This window comes from Myripristis murdjan, chromosome 13, assembly GCF_902150065.1.
Source record: "Myripristis murdjan chromosome 13, fMyrMur1.1, whole genome shotgun sequence".
Classification (NCBI taxonomy): domain Eukaryota; kingdom Metazoa; phylum Chordata; class Actinopteri; order Holocentriformes; family Holocentridae; genus Myripristis; species Myripristis murdjan.
Genome location: NC_043992.1, coordinates 35,429,287 through 35,453,811, shown reverse-complemented (window position 1 = coordinate 35,453,811; position 24,525 = coordinate 35,429,287). Strand labels below are relative to the sequence as shown.

The window sequence follows — 24,525 nt, the reverse complement described above, 5'->3', positions numbered from 1 at the left end:
CATGTGTATACTGTATATTTCTTCTAAATTTGCACATTGACCTACCTCTATGCACATTTTATACACCCATGCACACGGTTTTTTTCTGTTTCTTTTGTTGCACATTGCTTTTTGCACACTGGCTTGTACTATAGATCTTATTCTGTTGTACTCAGATCTTATTCTTTATTTTTTTTTTTTTTATCTTTTTTATTTCTATTTTATTTAATCTGTAATCTGTGGATACTGCTGAAAAACTGTGAATTTCCTTCGGGATGAATAAAGTATCCACCTACCTACCTACCTACCTAACGGCAGAGTGAAGCGCTACTGTGCTAAATCAAATGCGCATGTGCGAGAGTGTGCGAGGGTTTCGCAAATCTGGGGTTACCAGATTTTGCAGAATCTTTGACGTTTGACGGCGGGCGGAAGTCAGGCACGGGAGATCTCTCGGTCACCGGAATATCTTTGCTTGACAGGCCTTGGAAACGTGACAAGACCCAGGACTCGTCAGCTGACAACCAAGGAGGGAGAGTGTTTCCGCTTTGACCACAAACACTCAGAGGGACACTCAGTGCGACTGCTGCCCGGAGTCAACGCTGGCGAGCCCCCGTCTCACAGGACGACGTCGTTAGCTCCGCAGCTAATCCATCTGTTGTGGACACTGGAGCGATCACCGGGCCTCGGTAGGTCAGGACGCGGCTAACCACACAGTCACAGCCGGCTAACTTACCAAACACAAGCCGACGTTACGGTTCGCTGCCTTTTAGTTGTTACCGTTAGATGTGAAGTGTAGTTTTGGTTTAATGTTGGCGTCATGGCGTCATTAGCACTTGCCGTCATGTGAGCAAAGCTTAGCGTTAGTCGTCTACAACCTGTAGCAACTGCTGGCACCAGGTCGAGTTAAAATATCAACTCCGCTAGGTTAGCTGTCCAACGCCAATACAGATACTTTTCCTAAGTCATGAGTGATTGATAAAGTTAGTTTTATCGGTAATTGTTTTATATGTGTCAGGGTTTGATTAAGTAACTCTGTTCTCTGAAGTAGGTCAATAAAAGCGCCTGCTAAACGAAGCTGTAACATTGTGGGGAAAATGACGTTTTATCTTTCCAGTGTTAATTGTGATAAAAGTAGAGAATTGGCTGTAATACTTTTCCCTAATCTCTTATATTATTGAGAGAAATTGATAAAGATTTGCTTTACAATATAGCACATTTGAAGGAATAGCCCTCAAAATCAGTATCAGGAATTTCATATTTGTAAATTATTCTTAAATTTTCATTGCATTGATGCTGTAAAGCTGTTTGCCTCAATTCTGCTGCACATGTGACTTGCCAAAATCAGCCCCTGTTTAGACAGGGCACCATAGTTTAGTCTAACAGTAAGTCTTTTGTTTTGGAAGGAATGGAGAAAGCCAAACAAGATGCATTTGACAATGCAAGACTTCAGGTGATCAAAGATGGCTATGAGAGGGCCTTTGAGTGCATCAATAAAGGACTGACAGCAGATGAGGCCGGGGACAAGGCGCAGGCCCTGCAGGAGTACAAGCAGGGACGACAGCACCTTCTCAGGGCCATCAGTGTGCCTTCACGGGGAGACGAGTGTGTTGGCAGCTCCTGGGAATCAGCCAGGCAGATGCAGCAGAAGATGCAGGAGACCCTCAACAACATCACCACTCGCCTAGCTGTGTTGGAGACCAGCTCGGACCTTGCATCTGAACCTGTGCTTAGCTCCGGTGAGGTGTGTGGTTCTGGTGATGCAGGCACGTCTTCAAGAGGACTCTACCCCAAACTCTCCACCAAAGAGAAGCCGGAGAGACCAGCTCCACCAAAGTTAACTTTTGGCCAGACTTCTCAAAATGGCCAGATAGCAGGAGCTGTAGGAGGTGTGCCTGCACGCAGCAGTGTGGGTCTACCCGTTTCACCTACAAGACAGCCTGTGGTTCAAGGCGAGCAGCCTCCAGCTTACTCCCCTCAGGCTGCTGATGGCCACCTGTCTATCTCCTATGGGACAGATGCAGGGGAGATGTCACTGGTTGGGGAGGAGTTCTACAGCAACACATCCAACTCTTCACCATCTCCTCAGAGCTTGGGTGAAGACGGAGAGGAGCTGCTGTTTCTCCCTCATGGAGTGCAGATATTCTTTGTCACACCTGAAGGCCAAGTGAGTGCTCCCTCCTACCCAGGCTACCTGCGGCTGGTGAGGTTCACTAGTGAGCGCTCAGAGACAATGCCCAACCGACCCCCGGCATTCCTACAGGTAAGACAGCAGAGAGGACAGCCTTAAAAACACAGCAGAACGAGGATAGTTTTTTAGACAGGTATTTTAGCCCTCTATATCATCGGCTTTGTTAGGTGCATCTTATTTATCTGAAAGGCCCAGATAAGCCACCCTTACACACACACAGGCATGCAACAGCTCACTTGATGCAATAGGTGCTCGTGCGATGTCATCACTGCACTGTCACCAGATGTCCTCAGTCCCTCCTCTGCCCTTTAACCTGATTTTGTAAGATGTTTGCTCGGCTTATCAGGACCCTCTTCCACTGTGAGTCATCAGAGCAGAGTAGATAGACTTGATAATGATCTTTATCCCTCAGACTGTCCACTGGATCGTGTGTTTGATGACTCAGTGCCCCTAATCCCTAGGAATTTCTGATCATGATGTCATCGTGGGAAACTCCCAGTGGTCTTTGCTGTAGGCAGCTGGCAGCCAGGGTTGTGCCACATTCTGCAAGACAAAGAGTTGAATACTTAATTTTTTTTTTTTTTTTTTTTTTTTTTCTACTGCAACAAACATTTCAGCCAAATTATGTGTTATGGATCTGTGTCACAATGAAAGTGGTTACCCTTGCCTGCCTTTGTCTCATGCCACATGTTTGAAATATTACACAAGCCTCCACTTTGAACAGTGCTATAGATAACAAACCACTGATGCACTCAGTGAGGATTAGTCTGACAGGCACACTGGATCTCTCCCTTATCCAACCTCTGATGTCCTTTAGTCTATTTACAGGCACCAAAACAAACCTGCACACTGCCTGCGTCTCAGGCGGTGTGCAAAGCCACAGGCCTTTGAACCACTGGAGCACTTTGTAGATGTGGAGGTGATGTTAAAAACTAACTCTAACCAGTGTTGAGATAAGGAATGGCATGAGGTTGTGCACATTACCAGGTTACGTCTTGTTTTTGACTAATTCGGTGAGTTATCCAGGTCACGTGTAGCTATTTTGAAGTCTTCCCAGTCGGCAAAGCTATGTTCTGGAGATGACTGCTGACCCTGTTAAACATCTTCTACATTAAAACTAGTAGATCATGAGTTTGAAATTTGATTCCTCCTTGGGAAATTTCTCATGCGCCAAACAAATGTAGGGTTTTCCCATTGCCACTGGGTGACATCAGCGATTCACATCCACAGTGCAAGTAATTATCTTAACCTTTCTTTGGCTGCCTTGCCTCATAATCCTGTTAGACATGCAGCAGTCAGAGGGGTTGAAAATGTCCTCTGGTTTGCCTTCTCTCACACAGTTCACTGTGCTGCCTTAACCAGAGCTGTCATCAGAAATTTCAGGCTAGTCATATTCAAGGTTCCCTGTGAAATGGCCCCACATTTTAGCAAGTTCAATGCTTATGTTTAGTGAAATAACACTGAAAAATTAAACTATTGAATCAGACTTTTTATGATAATATATTTCTTTTGACTTCTGCTGCCGACAGGTGTGTGATTGGCTGTACCCTCTCATGGCCATGGACTCTCCGGTGTTGCTGTGTAACACCGGGGTGTTTATGTTTCCTGACATGATGGCTCCGGCTCCTGGCTACTACGTGGGGGTGGTGCTGTCCTCGGAGCTGCCTGCTGCTGACAGAGAGTTGTTCCAGGACCTGCTGTCCCAGATGACAGATCTCAGGGTCCAAGTGAGTGCTTCACCACCGGTGTTTCAGCAGCCTGAGACAAATGTCAACAGTGTGAGGCACTTTTTATTCTATTTTTCTCAGCAAACTTTGAAGTCTACTCCCAGACAGGGCACATCAGAGAATTTGATTAATTCTTTGGACAAAAATTTCTCAGCCCACTTTTTTGAAAAAATATATAAATAAAATCAATCACAAGTAATTCACGAATCATAATATTTATTTTCCATTGTGCTCACATTATTTTCTCTTCTCCCACTGGATAAAGTGTCATAATAACCTTTAATAACATCCGGGTCTCTGGAGTGTGTTTAAAGTTTTGGTCAAGGGAAAAAAGTGCCATGGTACATTTTAGTCATTGAAAAGTCCAGGAATTTTACAGAAATACAGAGTTCCCACATAGAGTTGGAGCTCTGTACTTGTTTCACACATTTTAAGAGAGACACCACTTCATCATTACACGGCACTCTTGGGGGCTATTCTAAGTGACTGAGACTGAAGCAGAGCAGTGAGCCAGCTGTGCCCCTGTGGGCAGCTTCAGGCATGTGATCAGATATGACCTCATCTTTGTTTTTGGTTAATCTTTCAGTTGTTAGAGTAGAATAACACTGACAATCAAAAGTTATTTTTCAATAGCTGAGAGCCTCTATTTCATAAGTCTGATTGGTCTGTAATCGGAATGCAGTGCTAAAATACTTAGTCATCAACTGTTAATGTAGACTGCACAATTATTAATCCTGCCCCTCTCATAAAGAAATAGCTGTATAGTCGCTGCTCATGAAATGTTTACAGGCATTGTTTCCCAAGTCCTTTCAGTGTCTTGGTCTGGCATGAAACCCGTGCACCTGCTTACTTCTGAGCTGGCACACTTCCCACAGTAACCCCTGCCTCAGCACTGTAGGGATTTGAAATAGGCAGGTGAGGAGAATTAACGAGTCCTAATGCTCTTATCTTCGGTCTCAGACCTCCAGCTGAAAGACAAGTGCCAATTCCAGCTATGATGGTGATAGAGATGTTGGCTTCGATCGAAAACAAACAGTCTTCTCTGATATATGTAGTCTTATTATGATGCAAAGCTGTCTTCTCTCATGGACCAACCTGTGATTCCCTATGAGCAAGTAGGCATTTTATTATTGTTTTCATATGTGGTCTTAACAGATGATTTGAACTTTGGTGAATTGAAAGGGTTTTCAGCACAAAAGGAGACTGTTTTCTGACTCCCCTCTATTTTCTGGCAAGGAGACATTTTCAGATGGCAAATGGCTTTCTCTTTGTGACAAACAAATCATGCATTTTAATGAGCGGCACAAAGTAATGAGAGGAAGTATTGTCTGACTGGGGTTACTTGGAGGCAAGCATCAGAACGGAGAACTGTGCAGCCAGCAAAGTGTCTGACAAGTTGTAGAAAGGCTTGGCTCATTTGTGACTGACAGGCTGTTCCTTATTATTATCAGCCCACACTGACTGTCTGCATTTCACACTAGTTAACCAATGTGCCTATATGTGTATGATCAGGCCCCAGATGAAGCAGCCGATACCATTAATCTCAGTCAGAAGGTGCCCATCGCTCCGCCTGAGGAGGAAGCTCCGGCTGCAGCCGAAGAGGATAAATCACTGCCCGAATGGAGTGAAAAGGTGGCACATGGCATCCTAACAGGTGAGCCCACATTTTCAACTTAAAACACCTTCATGTTTTAGCTTGTGAGAGGTGTGCTAGGTTTGGGTTTGTTATTATTAAAAATACGTTCTAATTAGAATAAATTCCCTGATTCTGTCTCTCAAAACTGTGAGATGGCATCTCTGTGTTTTTGCACATGTGCGGTTTTGTGAGGAAGTGAGAGCAAGTGAGTAGGCCAGGCGTTCAGATCAGCTAAATCAAGCGTACAGTGTCTTTTGTTTTTTATAAAACAGGGACAGCTGCAAAAGATGACATCAGATCGGGTTTCAAATTTGGCAGTATGAGTCTGGCTCAGTCAGGGGGCAGATGCATAAAACCTAGATTCAAGATTAAAAATCTGTGTACACTCCAAAGCAGAAATATTCATACACATTTTATGTGTCAGATTAATAAAACCATGCGTATCCCCTGTTCTGTTTTATACCCGTCAGTCATAGTGGAATTGGAAACCTGAAGCGGTGCATAAGCCACTCATCATCTTGGGCCAGAAAATCACCACGGCCTCTAAACACCCATACTCCTCTCATTCTTGCATTGATAAGATCCTCTAATATGTGAAAGTCACCATCGTGTCATTACGCACAGCCATAACGCCTGGCTCTGCCTATTTATTGCACTCACAATGACTGGTATTAATTAATTACACATGTGCCTCTAAATCAGTCCACAGTCACATCTGTATTATGTGCGAGTGTAACAGACATTTTCACTCGCAATATAAAAGTTACATGGGCTTATACAAAATCGTACACACACAGTGTAATTGGAGGACACTTAGTATATTGAAGTAATAAAGTTACAACAATAATACCATTGCATAAATTCCCTCATGTTCCCTGATGTTATTTTCTCCCACTTTCCCATCATCCTGCAGCCAAAAACTCACATGTTGGAAGGAACCCACAGTCTCACCACAGTCTCTTTTTTTGTGTGTGGGAAAACAGCGTATGCGTGTGTTTGTGCATACACGGCATTTATGCATCTGGCCCCAGGTTGGCTCTGAAAGTTGCTTTTTCCGGCTGGGCTCAGGCTTCAGTTTCATGCCTGTTGAGATCGATCTCTAGCTGGTGGTGGTGGCCGTGATCAGGAATTAGGAGAGACTTGAGCGTGTTTGATCTCTATGTATTTGGTCAGAAATAATCTGGATTAAGGATGCAGTTATGATCTCAGCATGACTGATCTTGGTCGTAATTCTTTTGTCCTGTCAGGTGCGTCCTGGCTCAGCTGGGGACTGGTGAAAGGAGCCGAGTTCACAGGCAAGGCCATTCACAAGGGGGCAGCCAAACTCCGAGAACACATTACTCCAGAGGACAAACCCACCCAAGTCAGCCCCACCGTCACCAAAGGCCTCCAGGTTGCCAAGCAAGCCACCGGAGGAGCCGTCAAAGTCAGCCAGATCCTAGGTGACAAAGTAATCCCTGGTCAGATTGTTGTAGTGACCTCGGCATGGTGGTTTGGGAGTGAATCTCTAATTGCAATGCTTTGTCTGTGCAGTGGATGGTGTTTGTACCGTTGCTGGTTGTGTGGGCCGAGAAATTGCCCCACATATGAAAAAACATGGAGGCAAGCTGATCCCAGAATCGATGAGGAAAGACAAGGATGGGCGCTCCAACATTGATGGAGCCATGGTGGTGGCTGCAAGCGGAGTACAAGGTATACCTACATGTTGCATTTCTGAAGACAGGGATCATACGGTCATGAAAAGACCCTGGAAGAGTTATGGGAAAATTATAGTTTTCTAAAAGTTTTGGAAAAAGTCTTGGAAATCTAACTAAAGCAGCATCAGCTGTCGCGTAGCCATTGTGGTGTCGCAGAAGGATTTTCATTGTGTGTGTGTGTGTGTTCTGGCGCAGCTTTGTCTCAGTCTGGTGAGGAAAGTTAAAAAGTAGCGTATTTTACCTCTTAGAGTATCAGTTAGTAGTATCCAGTGATTGTCAAATACTATAATGTTTTGGTCAAAACAATTGCAAAATATGTTTCAGTTTCGACTGAAATAAAAATGAATGAACTTATTTAGGTGTATGTCACTCCTTAACAAGGCTCATTAACAGTATCTGAAATACTGACTGACTCTTACAACACATACAATGTTAAAACACACCTTTCCGTGACAGCTTTAAAAATAGTTTCTTTTATCATGGAATTTAAGCTAAAATTCATGCACTAGCCATGGGAAAGTCATTGGAAAATCACAAAGAGTAAGTGGGTTGTAACAAAGTACTGTAGCTGCTCACACTGTATGTTGCTGCATTGTGTTAATACGCAGGATTTGCAACCATGTGGACTGGCTTGGAGGTGGCAGCAAAGAACATCACCACAAGTGTAGCGGCAGAGACGGTCACCACCGTCAAACATAAGTAAGTTGTTTTTGTCTTCTTGCCTTTTGAAAATGCACTTGAGCATCATGCAACACTTGCTTTAATGTACAGATATGCAAATGTTTTGCTCAGCATGCTTGCCGGACAGGTTTCTGTCTGTTTTGTATCTTGCAAATGACTACTTGCATCATACAAGCAAAAACAAATGTGCACTTACATTTTCCTTTTCCACTTACTTTGCAGATTTAGGGGCCTACAAAACATCTTAGACCCACCTAACGAGAAGTGTACTTTTTCCTAAGCACAATTAATTAACCCTTTGCACCACTAATCAAAAGCATGACCTCTGCCTCTCTTGCCTCTGACAGGGTGATCTGGCTTATGTACAAAGCACCACACAGTGTATATACTGGGCCAACTCACCGCCTTACTCTTTCTGGCAATACAGATCCACATGTCATTTTTACCTCCTTAACATGTTAACTGAACATGTTTCTGTCCTGCCTGACCTTAAAGCCTTCCAGTAATGTATGAATTGGTGCCAAATGTTCTAATGAGTAAAATGTTTACCCTGCTATTTAATTATCTACACATTTCTAAATCACTGTGAACAAAACTGCTGATTAAAAATCTGTTTCTGGCAGCCAGAAATTTCTTCATTTCAGCTATGCTACTGCATGGGTGTGATTCTCACAATGAAATTCACATTCGGCATGTCATCTTTGCTATCCCAGCACTCCATGATAACTGTCCCAACCTCCTGTGTGTTTCATCTCTCGCTCTGCCCTCTCACCCAATCTGACCTCTGATGAAGGTATGGGGCAGAAGCGGGCCAAGCCACCGACCACGCTGTCAACTCTGCCATTAACGTAGGCGTCACCGCCTTCAACATTGACAACCTGGGGATCAAAGCCGTGGTGAAAAGGACCGGCAGGCAGACAGCGCAGGCCATCTTGGAGGATTACCATCTCCAGGAGAGACCAGAGAAGGAGAAGCAAGTAGAAAAACTGGAGAAATAGTCTGCAGTCCCCTACCTCCCTCCCTCCCTCTCTCAGCAGCGCCTTAATATATAATTTGTATTCTTATATCAAATAAATCTATATTTAATATACTGTATTTACGGTACATATTTTATATTTACAAGATGACTACTATTATTTGCATATCTTATAGTTTGATACAGCTCTTTAAGCACTTTAATCTATAGGAGTGGTACATTTAGATGAACCTAGACGTAGAGGAACTGCAGTGTAATCTTTATGGGCACAATATTCATTTTGGGTGTAAACTGACACACTCTAAAAATCCTGTGTATATTGATTGATTTTGTGTCACTAGTGTTAACATCTGAGTTTAGAGTAACTTTCTCAGTGCGGTTTCTATTAAAGCATAGCACGGTTTTTGACTGGACATTGAAAACCTTACTAATACTCAGAGAGCATTTGTTTTGGGTTCAGGTTTTTGCATCCCGGTTGGGGTAAGTGCAATTTATCCACTTTGAAGGAATGTTGCAAAAAATGAACCGTATGTCCTGATTTGAAGATATTTTTGTTTCAGCATTGTTTAAACAGACTGTCTGATATACTGTTGTTTTGTTGGTGTTTTTTTTTTTTTCTCAAATGTTGAAAAAAAAAAAAAAATCGCTCACTGCTGCTCACTGTGCCTGAAACTGTCAAAGTATATGCAAAAGTGAAATGTTTTGTAAAGTTGGAAAATCTGTAGCCTTTTTTCTTTACTTTTTATTAGCTTGCATTGCAAGATTGTGACCGGTATAAGATGTCAGATTCTGACAGCTCTGATCAGAGAGGTTTACCAAAAAGATAATTGCTCTTGAAAGCAAATCTGAGGAGACCAAAACTTTTTTTTTCTATCATATTTGATAATACAATTAATTTCTACCCTCTACAATCTGCAGTGCTGTCCTATTGCTCATTTCAAAATGTTGTGTCCACGTGTTTTCAAGATGCAACGGTAACCTCCATCATAGTGTGGGAATTTGTCCTACTTTGTTAACATTTCTAATTTTTGCTAATAAAAAAATGTAGATTCTAACATTGTGATATATGGACAAAACATAAAACTCGTCAATTTTTTGAAATGTGATGCAAACATGACTTCCAAACCTGCTAATCTTTTACATTCACGTGTTTTTGAGTGAGGTGGTTCTGGTTTGTCTTAACTGTTTTAAAAACTTGAGCTTTAAACTCCCTGCTGGTGATTGTTGTTTTGCTAATGGCTTGTTCTGTATCTTGGTAGTTGTATGTAGACAATTACTTTGACAACTGGCATATTAAAAGGAATTCTGACAAAATAAAACTTGAAGAAATGGCATTTCAGCATGCATGGACAGATGATTTGGGGTTTGGGGGATTTATTTGAATAAATCTAGACAGGAGAGATGTAATCAGAAGACCTGCCCATACACATTTACAGTCTGCGGTAGGAGCTGTTGAAATAAATACAAATCAACACAACCAGTTAAATAATCTTGGTTCTGCCAGCCTAATACCTCCACCTAGTGGCCATAGTGTGTTCTACAATACAGATGAACGATAGAGAGCGCTTGAACCCACAGAGAGGACATGAAAAACAAGGGAAGAAAAACTGTTTGAGAAATTCAGTTCTGCTAAATACATAGAAATCTGAGCTTGCACATTTTATTTATATAGGCTGTGAGAACATGAATTTATTGGGCTATGGTTATTTGAATTTCACTGTATTTAAAGTAAGTTCAATTTTTAAATGACTGAAAATAGCTTGGTTACGTTTAAAATCCTGGATGGACGGCACTGTGCAGACTACTGTCAAATCTAATTTGCAGAGTTGTTTTTCTTTTCAACAACAAATGAAAGGTTTATCTTCTGTTTTCCATATTCATTATTTTTGATAGATAACTGTTAAAAAATAAAGATGACAAGGCATTGCAACCCAACAAAACAAAGGGGGAAAAAAACTTCTTTGATCACAGATATGATTTCTTAATTATGCAACACTCAGCTGTTTGTGAATTAGCTATTTTAACACACTCATGAAAAATTAAAAATGACCTAATTGCAATATTTACTCTTAGAAACATACTTATGAAAAATAAAATCTGACCTAATTGCAGTGTTTATCCTTGCAAACATGCACAAGAGCTGTTGCCATGTTGATGCCTACACACTAAATACATACACACTCACTCATTACCATAATCAAAGACCAATTAAAAATAAATAAAACCCACCCCACAGGAAATGTTATCAGCCTTTGTCTGCCTTTTCATCATGCTCTAATCATATCATAATATGCTTTTGATTAGATTAGATTTTGTTTAACTGTCTGTGTTTGATTTGAACTAATAATTGCTCACTTGACAGCCACAGCACTCCTGGCTGGCGTGGAAGTGGCTCCGGTCTCTGTGATCCTTCCCAGAGTTTCCTCCATTTTTGCTCTTTTTGACTTTTGCGATTGTTTTTTGAGTTTTTCCATGTCCATTGTGAAGGTTTAGATCAAGGGTGGAAGGTAAAATAAAGATCTATAAACCTAAACAAGAAGAAACAGTAAGAGTACTTCTGTAAATTACAAGCAAAATCAGGAGAAAGTACACAGCCAAGATAAATGCATGGATTTATTAACAATGGTCTTAACTAACTACAGCTATGTTGCAAAACAAATTCAGTAGGCTACATTGTTTGTACATTTTTAACAATAAGATCTACCATAATGCATTTGAATCATTTCGATTGCACCCATTTGAAAATGGCATTGTATTGTTTAATGCCTCAACCAAATAACAAAATCAATAGCACTCCACTTCAATAATGTATGTGAAAGAATGTCAACAAATAAATTGTACTAACCTCCTCTCAAAATGCCATACTGACCAAAGCAAATCAATCAAAATTTATAAACACACTGTTTCTTTAATATTTCACTAATCAAACCTGCAAAATAGGAGCATTAATGTTAGTGTCTTCTTGGTGATGTCTTCAGACTTTGTTTAGCTGGGGTCTTTGTAGGGAGAGAGAGCAATGTTTTCAACAGGAGCATCAAGGACACACAAGCTGTCATTGGTATCCAACAGCAAATCCAGCCAAAAGGGACTGACGGTGTCCTGTGAGCTGTGAGTCCAAGGGCTAAAGCTACAGAGGCTGCTCTGCTCGAGGGGTCTTAAGTTGCATGGAGTGTCTGACACGGACAGATCTAACCTCTCAGATGTCACATCGGAGCTTAGAGTCGCACCCTGAAACGCCACCAATGGAACCAACGCCTGATTCATAACATCTACTGCAGGGGTGTTTTCATTCAGACCAGCTAGAGGTGCATGACCCTGGCTGTGTTCTGCGAGAGGCAAGATCAAAGTCATCACTGAGGCCTGATCTGGTGCGTTGTAGGGTTGGCTGACATTTGCTGGTGGCAGAGCAGCAGGGTTTGCCAGGCCTGCGCTGCCATCCCAAATCTCCAGCGCTGCAGCGTGGCTTGAGGATGGCTCCAAGAAGGTCTGGCCGATCACCGCTGATGTAAAGGAACTAGAGGCGGGGCTCGGGAATGCTGAAGATGAGTTCATCCAGTTATTTTCCACTGACTGAAATGAGGCAGCTGGGAATTGATTCTGGCACACTGGTAGCATTTGTCCCCGGGGAACAGCCGATTTGTCCAACAGTATCGGCGGGGCATGGACTGTGGCTGGGCCCTCAGCTGGGGAAAGAGCTTGATCCATCATCAGAGGCAAGCTTATTGAGATGGAGGGCTGATTTACTTCTTCAGAGTTCTTGTGCCAAGTAGGCCTTTGTCTCCTAGAAATGTGAACTGAAATGAAACATATTAAATAGTGTTCAAACAGAGCAATTTATTTCTTTATAAAGCAATCAAACTCAGTAAATACAGTATCTTCTGTAGAGGTGGAAATAAATTGTACCCTTAGTTGACTTCTTGGCAGATGGCTTTGCTATCTGTGAGGTGTTCCTCTTTAGCCTGATTGTTTTTCTAGAGATAAATGTATGAATGAAAAAGCATTAGAACGAAAGAGAGGAAACATTCTCTGCAGTTCATATAAAAAATCTTATTACGAAATTCTTGAGAATAAACATTGTCTGTGCTCTTGTTGTAATTCTATAGATGTGATACCGTTTCTTGGGTGGTTTCCTTGGTTTTTTCCAAGAACTTTTCATATTCTCCTCAACCGCTTTATGAACCTGCAGCAAAATATAACAGAAAACGACAGACGATGAAAATCACTACAGCAAAGGTTTGGCTCTCCGTGCAAGTGAAATCATACAGCAGACCTACTTTAGTCAGAACGTCCTGAGGCAGAGTCTGCTTCAGGTAGCTCATGTACTTAGCTGTGAGCTCCAGAGTGGTGGCTGTGTCTAAATGACCACTGACAAAGGGCAGGAGTTCGCACAAGCGCCGACAGGATGTTCTAATCTGAAGCCTGAGAAAACATGCCACAGACTGCTCTGAAACACACCACAGGCCAGAGAATACTGTGACTGAGAAACAAGACTGAATCCGTTCAGGCCAAGTCACTTTTATTCCTAAGTTTTAGTGTCATCTCAGTTTCTTTTCTTCAATGCGCTTCCTATTTTCAGGCTGTACATTAACAATTTATTAAAATGCACAACAATACCAATCATTTCAACTAATGGAATCAAAGCAGTTCATAATGACTGCACATAAATCTAATTGATGCTGCACTGGTTAATGAGAAGCCAGGACATAAAAACACCAAGCTCCACATAACCCTGCCCATTCAAAGGTTTAGTCACTGGTAATATGAAATGGCCAAATTCTGATTCAACAGTAAACTACAGGAATTTGAAGATATAGCGACTTTCCAGGTGCCTTGACATTACAATCAGCGACTGACTATAAGGCTGACCTCCGTTCTTGTTCCTTACGAGAATGAAGAGAAGCCTGCAGCTCACTGTCAGTTTCAGGAGACGAGCCACGCCTCGGTCTGTCTTCATGCTCATGTCCGGGCCTGAATGGAGACAGAGCCCCGAATGAGCCTCTGCCACACTGTGATGTCTCCCTCATATACTACAAACTTGGATTTCCTTATTTAGGGTTAAAGAAGTTGCCTCTCTTACTGCTCAGGCGCTGGTGTCTCACATGATTTGACTGCAGGATGAGTTCGTTTTCTCTTGCTCCCGGGTTTATCTAAACAGAGATGTGATAAAACACTTCATCATTCTCCACTGTTCCTGAGACTTGCGACCAGACCCAGGAGTTACACCCCAAATTCTCACTTGAAGCTTGCATAGAGACGACGACCTAATTATTTAACTTGGTGGCAATGTGTTCTCTAGCAATTAAAGGGAAACTTTACTCAAAAACAGAATTTACATAAGATTTTGACTCATTTTAAAAGATCTATGAAGATGAGCAAATGTCTGCCAAAACTAGAAATGAAAGCCAAAGCTCTCTTGTCATGATACAAATCAATAGACAAATCGGTGGAGCTGATTGAGCTGCTTTATTGACAGTGATGTGAGATTGATTTTTTTTTTCGGTCATGCTGGCAGAGATTGTATTCTGTATGAGGATACTAAGCTCACTTGGGTTTGCAAAAAAAGTGAGCCCATACAGCTAGCCTTCAATTAATTTTCATTGAAGTTTTGTCACTTAATGGCATCACAATTTCACAGATTTGCACAGTTTAATATGCAGCAGGTTGAAGTGGCCATCCCCTCCGTGTTTGATGCTGAAACTGGTGATGCCTGATATATCAGGTAGTACGATATTTCCTAATCAGTTTCTGTGCATCCTGATATGTAAAACACACTGTTGGACAATGTTAAAAGAAGTTAGGCCACATATCTGCTGCATTGTTAAGAAAAGGGAAATTGTGGAATTTCATCTCTATGCACTTTATTTTTTCCAGAGTCTACATTGCTTTAGGGCTCAAAAATAGATAAACATAAACTGAATGAAATTATGACCCCAGGCATAAATAATACAGTCTGCAGACTAGGACACTTCATGGAAAACAGGTAGGCTACATATTAAATCTCCCATTAATGTGTTTGAATATACAGTTAAAGTCATAAGTTTAAACATGAAGTTTCAAATTCCACTGATCTGAGGCAAAGTAATTCAAGTAAGTGTATGAGGTAAGCGGTTACAGTTTTAGTCAGGTAATCAGAAATCTGTGACATTTTGACAGTAACCTGCCCAACCTTGAAGGTAAGTGGATTGTGCCTCAACAAGCCAGCTGGACAAAAGCCCCATAATAACTTAAAGTGATTGCCCAAAGTTTAATAGATTCAGGTGTTGAAGCTGAGATAGGCACATAAGTTATGGGATGTGTGGTGACCTCGTGCAGTAATCGTTAGAGACATGTTCGTGCTCATGCGGAAGGGTGCAAATCTTCAAGTTCTGAATATCAAAACACGTGCAAATTACCCATTAGGTGGTCCTCTGATCATGTTTAACGAGGTGTTTATTAGTTCCCGTGGGGAATGCGTCCTTCTGCCGTTCACCTCACTTCTCCAAACTCGTTCTGTGTGATTGGACCAGTTAATTACCTGGCATCAATCCTGAACACCTGTGGAGGCGGTGGCCGGTCAGACCCAGCTGATCTGCAGCGCGTTAATGCACTGACCCAATACGCTTACATGGCTACTGTACTAAAATACATAAGGAGAGTGCTGCACACGGCATACCTTATTATTTGAATATCAGCTTAGTAATGTTAATTAAACGCAATTCTTCTGACAATCAATCAAGTCTGAATATGGTGACTGCTGAACTGTGTAGGTTAGATTAGGATGCATCTCCCTCTGTCTTCTTGGTGCACTGTTATACATTTGTTCAAAATTAACTGTCACGTGGTCACAGGTGTGCCTTTAAAATGTCTCCACCAATCAGAACTAAGGACGGGAGCGGTCGGTTTTATAACTGGAGCGCCTTTTCAAGTCAAATCTGGCGGACACTCAATCGAGTCGACCTCGGCAAGAGCGCGCATGCGGAGCAACCCTTTTACCTTGCGCGCACCGGTGAACCGGCGGGCGCGCGCGCCGGTAGAAACGTGCTCGAGGAGCACTGACACCCCTCATGGTCCAATGTAAAATCTCTGCAAAGGGAGAGGAGGGGGAGATCCACCGGCTACAGCCCTGCCTCCTGTCTGCACGCACGCACGCACGCACGCACACACACACATACACAGACACACACACACAGGCAGGCGCACCATCACACGGGCAACAAAGGGACGCATGGTTCATCTCAGGCACCAAATGCATAAATGATACACTGACATAAGTTGCGCGAACACGTTCAGTTGCATCTGTCGTCACCTCAAAGGTAAGAAAAATAGATCAGGACACGAATAGATCCTGCACCATGCTCTATGCCATATTTCATCACTTCTGCCATTTAGCCTACCTATTACTTTCAACCTTTAGCCCGGAGCCTTGCATGGCAATAATAATAATGTATTCTTCATCATAAATGCATGTGAGATGCATAGGATGTAAGGACTGCACTGAGTCACACCCGGCGGCATGAAATGGGTGTGACATGTTACTTCATAATCTGTGCGCGAGTAGCAGCAGCAGCATCTAAGTGTGTATCAGCGTCTGTATCAGACGTGTTAAGCCACTAGACTGACAGAGAGCCTGATAGAGCTTCGTGTATTCTCTAAGTTCCGGTTTAAAAGCTTATTCGGATAGCAGTGTCTCTCTCCTTTCATTATTTAGGGTGTAATAGCATTGCACGGTCATGGAGCTGGAGCACTTTGATGAGCGGGACAAGGCTCAGAGATACACCCGAAGGGGCTCAAGGGGGAATGGGCTCCCCAGTCCCACACACAGTGCTCACTGTAGCCTGTACAGAACCAGGACGCTGCAAACCCTGAGCACAGAGAAAAAGGCCAAGAAGATTCGCTTCTACCGCAACGGGGACCGCTACTTCAAAGGGATTGTATATGCCATTTCTCAGGAGAGGTTCAGGTCTCTAGATGCCCTCCTGGCTGACCTCACAAGGTGTCTATCAGACAATGTCAACCTGCCCCAAGGGGTGCGGACCATATACACCATTGATGGGTCAACGAAGATCACCAACATGGACCAGCTGGTGGAAGGTGAGCAATGTTCCTGAGTGGGTGCACAGTGGGTTTTGGCTTGACTTTGACGTTTAGATTGATTAAAGTAAACTCAAGTAAATTACAAACTCTAGCAGACTTATCCAGCTGCCACACATCTAAATAGTCTAAACGGGTCGTCCTCAGGCCTGTATGCATGCTACTGAACATATTTATCTAAGTTAGCCCTGGGTGATATGGACAAAATTAGATATGATATTTCTGATGAATACTTTGATATTGTGACAGTGATATAGGCATGGCTATTGGTGCTTTCTTAAGATATTTACCTGAGAGATTTTTGATGAACAAGCATCAATAATATGGACATGATGACGAAGCAGGTAGAGGCAAACAGCTGGAGCAGTGTACTAAGTTCAGAAAATTGCATCCTTTTACTGTAATGCTGCTTTTAAAACCAGGAAAAGGCAACACTTATGTCAGTTTATGTTGTTCAAAATCCCAAATGATATCTACTCCCATATATATCAGTACTGTTAACATTGATTATTTCACCCAGCCTCCCTCTAAGTGTTATGCAAGGTATTTCTAGCTCTGCCTGGAGTGTAATAACTTAGTACATTTGTAGGAGACTTGTTAATGTGTCTTGATTATCTGCAGGAGAGAGCTATGTTTGTGGATCCATAGAGCCCTACAAGAAGGTGGACTACACAAAGAATGTAAATCCCAACTGGTCTGTTGGAGCTAGGACTGCTGCGGCTGCCCGTAGCCCCTCATCCCTTGGCAGTGCCAAGGCTGGATCCCCGGAAATCAGGGAGAGCAAGGACTTCATAAAGCCCAAACTGGTGACCATTATCCGCAGCGGAGTAAAGCCGCGCAAGGCCGTGCGGATGTTGCTCAACAAGAAGACTGCCCACTCCTTTGAGCAAGTCATGACCGACATCACTGATGCCATCAAGCTGGACTCTGGAGTGGTCAAGAGGCTGTACACCGTTGATGGCAAGATGGTAGGTGCTAACATGCTCATTTTTAGCGGTCTTTGTCATCTCATTATTCAGATTTATGAATTTTTCTCCAATGCACGCCCTACCTGAAAGTCCTCCTCTTTAACACCAGGAAGGAAGTCCAAGTTAAAACCAGAGAGAAACACTACTTTGTCCAAAAAGTGAATATTTAAGATTTAAAGTGCAAGCAGGCATCAGTTGATTGTGCTTGGCCTTTTCTAGTGTGAAACTTCTGACAATAATAAATACAGTTTGAGCTGTTAGGCTGTTAGTAAGCCCAACAGATCTATAGCTGCAGCATCCATAGTAGGTATTTCCAAATCTTCTATATACCAGTGAACCGATGAAAATAATATATTGCACATGACTTTCCAGTACTCTGTATGCTGCCCTCACTCCCAGAGCAGACACATCAAACATGCTTCCTGCCAGCTGCACACCATGCTGTTCAGAGCAAGGCAAAGCCAAACACAGATTAAATCGATATATGTTGAATTATCTGCCTGTACATTTGATTTTCTTTTATTTGGTGATCTGCAGTGTCTCCACTTGTTTTGCTTATAGTGAATGAAGTTTATTGCACATTTGAAGCCAAAATAAGTTGCACTTCTCCTCTCAGAAAGTGGCCTGAAGCTGTCCTTGTCTCTTTGCCACAATGTTGAGAGATGTTAATCGGCTCATACAACCCATCTCCTCTTTAATTTGTTCATTTCCAATATGCATTTTCCAAATGAAAACACACTGGAGGGAAAGGCTGCAGGAGACGATGCCAGACTCCACTGCTCAAGCTTTAATTGCTCTGAGAAGTGCAGAGGGAGTCGAGAAGTAGGGACCTTTGTGTGCCTCTATTCACAGCTTGGCCTGGCGCAGTTCTCGAGATGTTGCTGGTTGTGAAGACAGGGGTAATCTGCAATTTTGGTTTTGGACATTCTCTTCACACCCTGTTGTATTGTTCACAGCCTAAGTGGAGGTTAATTATACAGCAGTCAGCACAGGATGAGGAGGCTGGAGGATTTAGGGACTGAATGTTTTAAGGTTTGATTTTAGAAGAAAAAAAACATAGAACTTTGTGTCTGAAATATGAGGGGATCTGTTCTATTCTGTCCTCACGTCTCCGAGGATCGCTCCCTTGCCCAGGAGGAGTCAGCCCAATAGGCTTTAAGTCAGCTGGGAATGTTTGCTAAATGTATTAAGAGAAATAGGTTTCTAGGGCTCCATCTCATATTCCTACCAAACAGCAGAACACTATTAAATGGATGTTCACCCTCATGGTTTCACACATAATTGAGTTGGTACCGGGCAAGCAATCCGATCGGCCTGACACATTTTCAAACCACCCTATCACAGGCGCGCTTACTCATGCTCTCAGCCACTAAAATAACCAGTATTAACAAGGCACCCAAATAAAAATATGCCTCATATTATATCAAGAAGCACATTTCAAATTCTGACATTAAACATTGTACGCTGGACTCTTTACTTTGAATACTTTGGTAACACTGACAATCACAAAGCTCATTTCACCTCACATCGTTGTGCCAATAATTCCATTAACTCATACCCTTTTGAATATTATTGCCATTTTATAAGATTTGTGGTCTTTCTTTTATACTAAGGCTTAAAAGATTAAGTAACTCCACTGACAATTGTGAGAAAAATTAAGTTACACAAAAGTCACCTCTTTAACTACACCTATTCATAAACTCTCACCTCCCGTCTGTGTTAATATTGTTATCACAAATTATAATGACCTTTTTTTTTTTTTCCTCTGCTGATGGTTTCTATGGTGACATGGTTTTCTGAGCTGGTTGCTAAGGAACAGCCTCTGCGGCAGAGCGGTGCAGTAGTGATGTCAGGACTGTAGGTGTAGTGTGAGGGGCTCATAGATGCAGTGCTTGGTCTGTCAGCTGTATTACACACATGGCGGCAAGATGGAGCACATGGCCGAGCTATTATCCCACCATAGTGCCCACCCATAATGCCAATAATTTTTTTTTTTTGCTGTATAGGGAACAGTTGGTGCTTTTCACACCGGCACTTCAAAATCTGTTTTTACAAAATCTCTAATACAAAATATTTTGAAATCCAGATTGTTAAGTAAGGAATTAACAGACATTAAGTTGCAATGGTTTAAAGGTGGGCGTCCACTGAGCAGGCCTAAGTGGAACATTAAAATACAAATATTATACATACACTAACTGCACAGTATCATTACCTCCTGAGTTAAGCAGTTTTTCACGTTGTGTGTTTTCCTAATTAGCTGTTTAAGTCCGTGCTTGGCAGCGTAGTCCCGTGCTCTACTTTTCATGCTTTCTGTGGTCACGCTGAGACTGCAGATGGCCAAAACGAACACCATCCTCTGGCATCACAGGGTCTCTTTTCATGGGTCTTTACCCTTTGCTAAGTGACCCGCTTTCGATTTTGGTCCTCGGACAGAGAAATTTACTGTCTGTTTGGACGCGATTAATCCTCACAACTTTGCTTTGTGGCTGTGATTTAATCTCTCGGTAACATTTCAAAGAATCAGAACCCTCCGATTACAGAACAGAACAGATGGCTGATATTATATGCTGCTTATTATCCATTTTCATTACTTTGCTGCGATATTACCATATTTCCTTACTAGTTTCTGATTCGGTCACCCTTATTTCTGTAATTGTGCAACATCACAAATATTGACCAGGTGTGGGGTTTGCCTGTTCATATTTATTTTGGCCTCTTCTGTGCCATGACACTGTCAGAGGCCCTCAGAGGGCAGCTATTTAACAGCCCTGCCTGATGGCTGTGATTTGTCCATACTGCTGAGTCACTGTGTCTGGTCATGAGAGCGGTGGTCAGATGGATAGGATTAACCTGGCAAATGGACAGGATGCAGTCCATTGTGCTGGTTCTGCAGACAAAATTCACCAGCCGCGGTCTGCACTGTGTTAAGCCCTGTATGCCATGCATGATAAGACTGTATTGCGATCTAATGTCTCCATTAAAGAAGGTAATGAAAATATAGGGTTGGGGAGAGAGGAAGAGGAGCAGACTCCATGCAGACAAGACCCTCTGAGGTATGGAAACATGCCATGCCCCAGAGTGATCTTCCTATTTTGTGTGGGATACAGCAAAGAGTATTTGCATGACTGAGTGGGCCTGAGGAGACTTGGCCGTGGCACTCCATTCCCCACTGTAATGGATATGGCTTAGTACTGTAATTGTATTATGCACGCCGCTAGCTTCTCTGTGTATTTGAGTCAGTGCCTCTTGTTGAAATAGATGTCAGCATTCACCCGAGGACAGACTCTGGCTTGACATCAGTGCACGAGAGCGGGGGCTTCATTCTTCACGGTGAAATCATGTATCGCTAGATGTGATAAATACCCCATTCATGCTTTAGAAATGAGATGCAGAGCGGAAGTGGCGATGATGAAATTGATGGTGCCCCGTGTGTCAGACAGCAGCTAACTTATGTGTTCCAGTCCAGTTCATCTTGTTGACCTTGACCGTGGCATTTGCTGATTTGGCTGGGGAGCGCCCACGTTGAATGTCACTGGTTTACGCTCATTCATAGCACAGATGCCATTGCTGCATGATGCATAGTGGCTGTTGGGGCTTCTTAGAAACCCATTTGTATCCCACAAAAGTGCATAGAAGAGCACATGATTCCCTCCTGTGACGTAATGACATAACATGAAAATAGGCACGTCATTTTAAGAAGCCTGGCACCTACAATTAGTCTAAAATTACATACATTTAAAGTACTCAGACTTCAGCTCCTTATTGGTTCCTGTGCAACATCTTGTATCACAAGTATGTCAAGTAGGGCCTGCTTTTCTCACTTTAGCTGAGCAAATGTTGTTTATTTGCCGTTGCTGTATATTAATAGCTTACTATTTGTAAACGTCTCAGTGTAACCAAAACAAAGAAAAGAAGGAAACGGAGCAGATGTCTGGCTTCCCTCTCACCTGCTGCTCTGCAGGGCTGTTAAGCACCGAGCTCTGACTGGCACAGTGTGCCACTGCACTTTGTTTAGAGAGGAAAGTCTCCCTGGTGTCCTTGCTGGTTCATTATGCTGTAGCTCAAGTGGAAGTTTCTGTTAATACTGGATGCAGGTTTCATTTTCTTTTCATACAGTGTGATAATGTACTGCAAATTGAGTAGTTTGAGCCTTGCTGGTTGGAAAGTAGGTCATGGCAATAATTAAATTGTATTCTTTATTGCTTTCAATACAATCACATAATTATGAAACAATAAGTGCATAATTACAGTAGAATAACATGATTCTACTGTCTAAATTAATGATAGAAAGCAGGTTTTATTTAAATGTCTCATGAAATGAGATTTGACACAAATTATTTGAGAACAAGTCTTTTAAATATTATTTAATGTGATTTTGCTTATGCTGGTAGATATTTTATAGAGATATCAAAATAATTTCTCATGAATATTGTGATATTGTGGCCATATTCTTATTGTGGCTGTGGAAAGTCAAATATTTCAAGGTCAGTCACTGATTATTAACAGTCAGTCGGTGAGCATTAATATAGGCTAAATATTACATAGAGATACAGACTAGAGCAGTGCATTTCTATATGCGCTATAGAGACTAATATAGAGATTAATATGTGTTTAATATGTGCTTGATCTTCAGCAGTGTCCTTCTGGAGCTGCACATCAGTTCATAGTGCTGACTTGCACTTATGACGGCAGCCATTATTCATGTCTGGCGTTGCAGCGGCTGCAGTTATGTCATGGCTTCCTGTAGCAGACCTAATTTGCATGTTTGATATTGACTAATGCTTCATGTAGGCACTCGGCTCAATGTGTAGTTGACATCTGTCCACACGTCTAGACAAATGTGTAAAATAGCTTTATTCACAATGACAAGCCTTTCTTACTTCTTGCTTTCTTGGAAATCTGACAGACAGTAAGGGAAGCTCCCTCTCTTAATAATGCATGACTGGTATGTATGAAAGGCACGTCCTGCCACTGTACATAATGGCACCTCATAAAACGGTCCAACCATTGGCAGTTACATGTGCAGATGAGTCATTGGGCCAGATGCAGCAACAATCTCTGAAGTAGCTGTTATTTTTTTTCTTTACAGAATAATTTGAGATCGTATAAGAGAAATCAACTCCCGATTCACCAAATATTCTTAACCAGCCAAATCTGCTCTCACCCAGGTGTGCTGGATGATGAATCCCACCTGTTCAGAGCATTTGTCATTGGCATAGGCAACACCCCCTAACCACTGTGTAGGGGCAGCTGTTGTGCTGTATGCAAAATACTCTCACCGATGCCCAAGAATTCAAGACTCCACCAAACAAATCTGTGATACTGTGACTGTCATCTCAGCAGAGGGACGCACAGCTGCTGAAATAAAATGAAAATCTGCAGTTTAATGTTCTTGTTTTAATAATCTAATTTTTATAATTACAATAAAACATAAAATACTCTAAACGTGATGATGCGTTGATATTCATTCAGTGCATTTTTTTTTTTTTATCTTCTTCCATTTCTAAGTGTGTGTTTGACGACCATTGTGACAAAGAGAAAAATGAACACTGGTGAAACTCAGGAAATGTCTGCTACCAAAATAAGAAGTAATCGGTGGATACGAACAAACATAAGAACAAATTGGTTCATACATGGCTTCATGCATCTGTCCTATTGTTCCCCCCTGACATGCTCTGCTCATTCTTACACTCAAGGGGGGATTCAGCACCCGGGACAGCTCCACCTGTCCACTGCTGGTGCCTTTTGTTTCTTGCTGAATAAGACCAGCTTGTGTGTGTGTGTGTGTGTGTGTGTTTTGAATGGCTCAGACTGATTAGTCTCTATAGCATACATACCTCCTCCTGTGTTTCCATTGGACTGAGTTTCAGGAGCATTGCTGCTTGTGCTTGCAGAAATCACAGATAAAACCCAGGCAATCAATACTTGCACGGCATGCTTATGGACCACTGTGTGTGTGTGTGTGTGTGTGTCTGTGTGTGTGTTAGGGGGAGGGTAGGTCTGATGGAGCTGCTGTGTCAAGTAATCAATACAGAGCAGGCCAGCTGTAGTCGCTCCCCAGCAGCACATTCATGATGTTGCCAGTTATGCTGCTCCTGCATGAGTTTGTTAATTTCCTCTGTTTCCAAGACACATAATATGTGTGACATGAGGCTTATTTTAAAAATTAAATGACTGTTGTTGCAATTCAGAATGAATAGGGAATTTATAGTGGCTCAAATTAAATCACTTTTTTTTCTCTTTAATCAGTTGGCACAATATTTTTGTGGGTGTAATTTCTGTTTTTTGTTTTTTTTTTTCATACTGCACAACAGATACTTCTTCATAATGAGGAACTGCACCTTTAGCTGGAAGCTAGATCTGATGCAGTCTGTCTCTATTGATTGTTTTTTCCCCTCAGCAGCCATTGTCTGCCTGAGGTAATTACATTTTTATGGAATACATCTAAATTATTTTCGGCCATTTTGCCTTTGTTAGACACTAGAAAGAGAGGAAAGACTGGTAGATAGAGGGGGATGAAAGGGGGATTTGACAAAGGTCTTTAGGCTGAATTTGAGCATAAGATGTCTTGGGTCCATGTTATTCCATGCTGTGGTGTGCTTG

General features: G+C 42.2%; 3 protein-coding genes across 11 annotated transcripts in view; 2 read left to right on the top strand and 1 right to left on the bottom strand.

Moving 5' to 3' along the window:
- The first annotated feature begins 416 nt into the window (after positions 1–416).
- Positions 417–10,218, top strand: spartb (spartin b). Of its 4 annotated transcripts, none has more exons than XM_030067273.1 (8): positions 417–665; positions 1,383–2,239; positions 3,697–3,945; positions 5,407–5,548; positions 6,778–6,972; positions 7,064–7,222; positions 7,836–7,926; positions 8,131–8,842. In XM_030067273.1, the coding sequence occupies exons 2-8, from the start codon at positions 1,385–1,387 to the stop codon at positions 8,186–8,188; spliced, it is 1,749 nt and encodes a 582-aa protein (XP_029923133.1). In that variant the 5' UTR covers positions 417–665; positions 1,383–1,384; the 3' UTR covers positions 8,189–8,842. The 4 variants fall into 4 exon arrangements, with proteins under 4 accessions (XP_029923133.1, XP_029923131.1, XP_029923132.1 ...); XM_030067271.1 differs by having other exon boundaries at positions 420–665; positions 8,702–10,218; XM_030067272.1 differs by lacking the exon at positions 417–665 and having other exon boundaries at positions 1,385–2,239; positions 3,697–3,894; positions 8,702–8,906.
- A 1,266-nt stretch (positions 10,219–11,484) lies between these two features.
- On the bottom strand, positions 11,485–15,671 carry LOC115370309 (uncharacterized). Of its 6 annotated transcripts, XM_030067280.1 has the most exons (8): positions 15,537–15,671; positions 15,277–15,418; positions 13,962–14,031; positions 13,770–13,852; positions 13,159–13,328; positions 12,997–13,064; positions 12,788–12,855; positions 11,485–12,678 (listed from the first exon to the last, which is right to left on the bottom strand). In XM_030067280.1, exons 2-8 carry the CDS (start codon positions 15,278–15,280, stop codon positions 11,870–11,872), a joined length of 1,272 nt encoding a protein of 423 aa, XP_029923140.1. In that variant the 5' UTR covers positions 15,281–15,418; positions 15,537–15,671; the 3' UTR covers positions 11,485–11,869. The 6 variants fall into 6 exon arrangements, with proteins under 6 accessions (XP_029923140.1, XP_029923139.1, XP_029923143.1 ...); XM_030067279.1 differs by having other exon boundaries at positions 15,277–15,619; XM_030067283.1 differs by having other exon boundaries at positions 13,213–13,328; positions 15,277–15,619.
- Positions 15,672–15,881: 210 nt separating this feature from the next.
- The window catches only part of dclk1b (doublecortin-like kinase 1b), a 28,568-nt gene continuing 19,924 nt past the window's right edge, over positions 15,882–24,525 (top strand). The window contains exons 1-3 of the mRNA XM_030067270.1: positions 15,882–16,176; positions 16,572–16,954; positions 17,576–17,922. Of these exons, the coding sequence (XP_029923130.1) occupies positions 16,594–16,954; positions 17,576–17,922 (708 nt within the window). The 5' untranslated portion in view covers positions 15,882–16,176; positions 16,572–16,593. The remainder of the gene's footprint in view (positions 16,177–16,571; positions 16,955–17,575; positions 17,923–24,525) is intronic.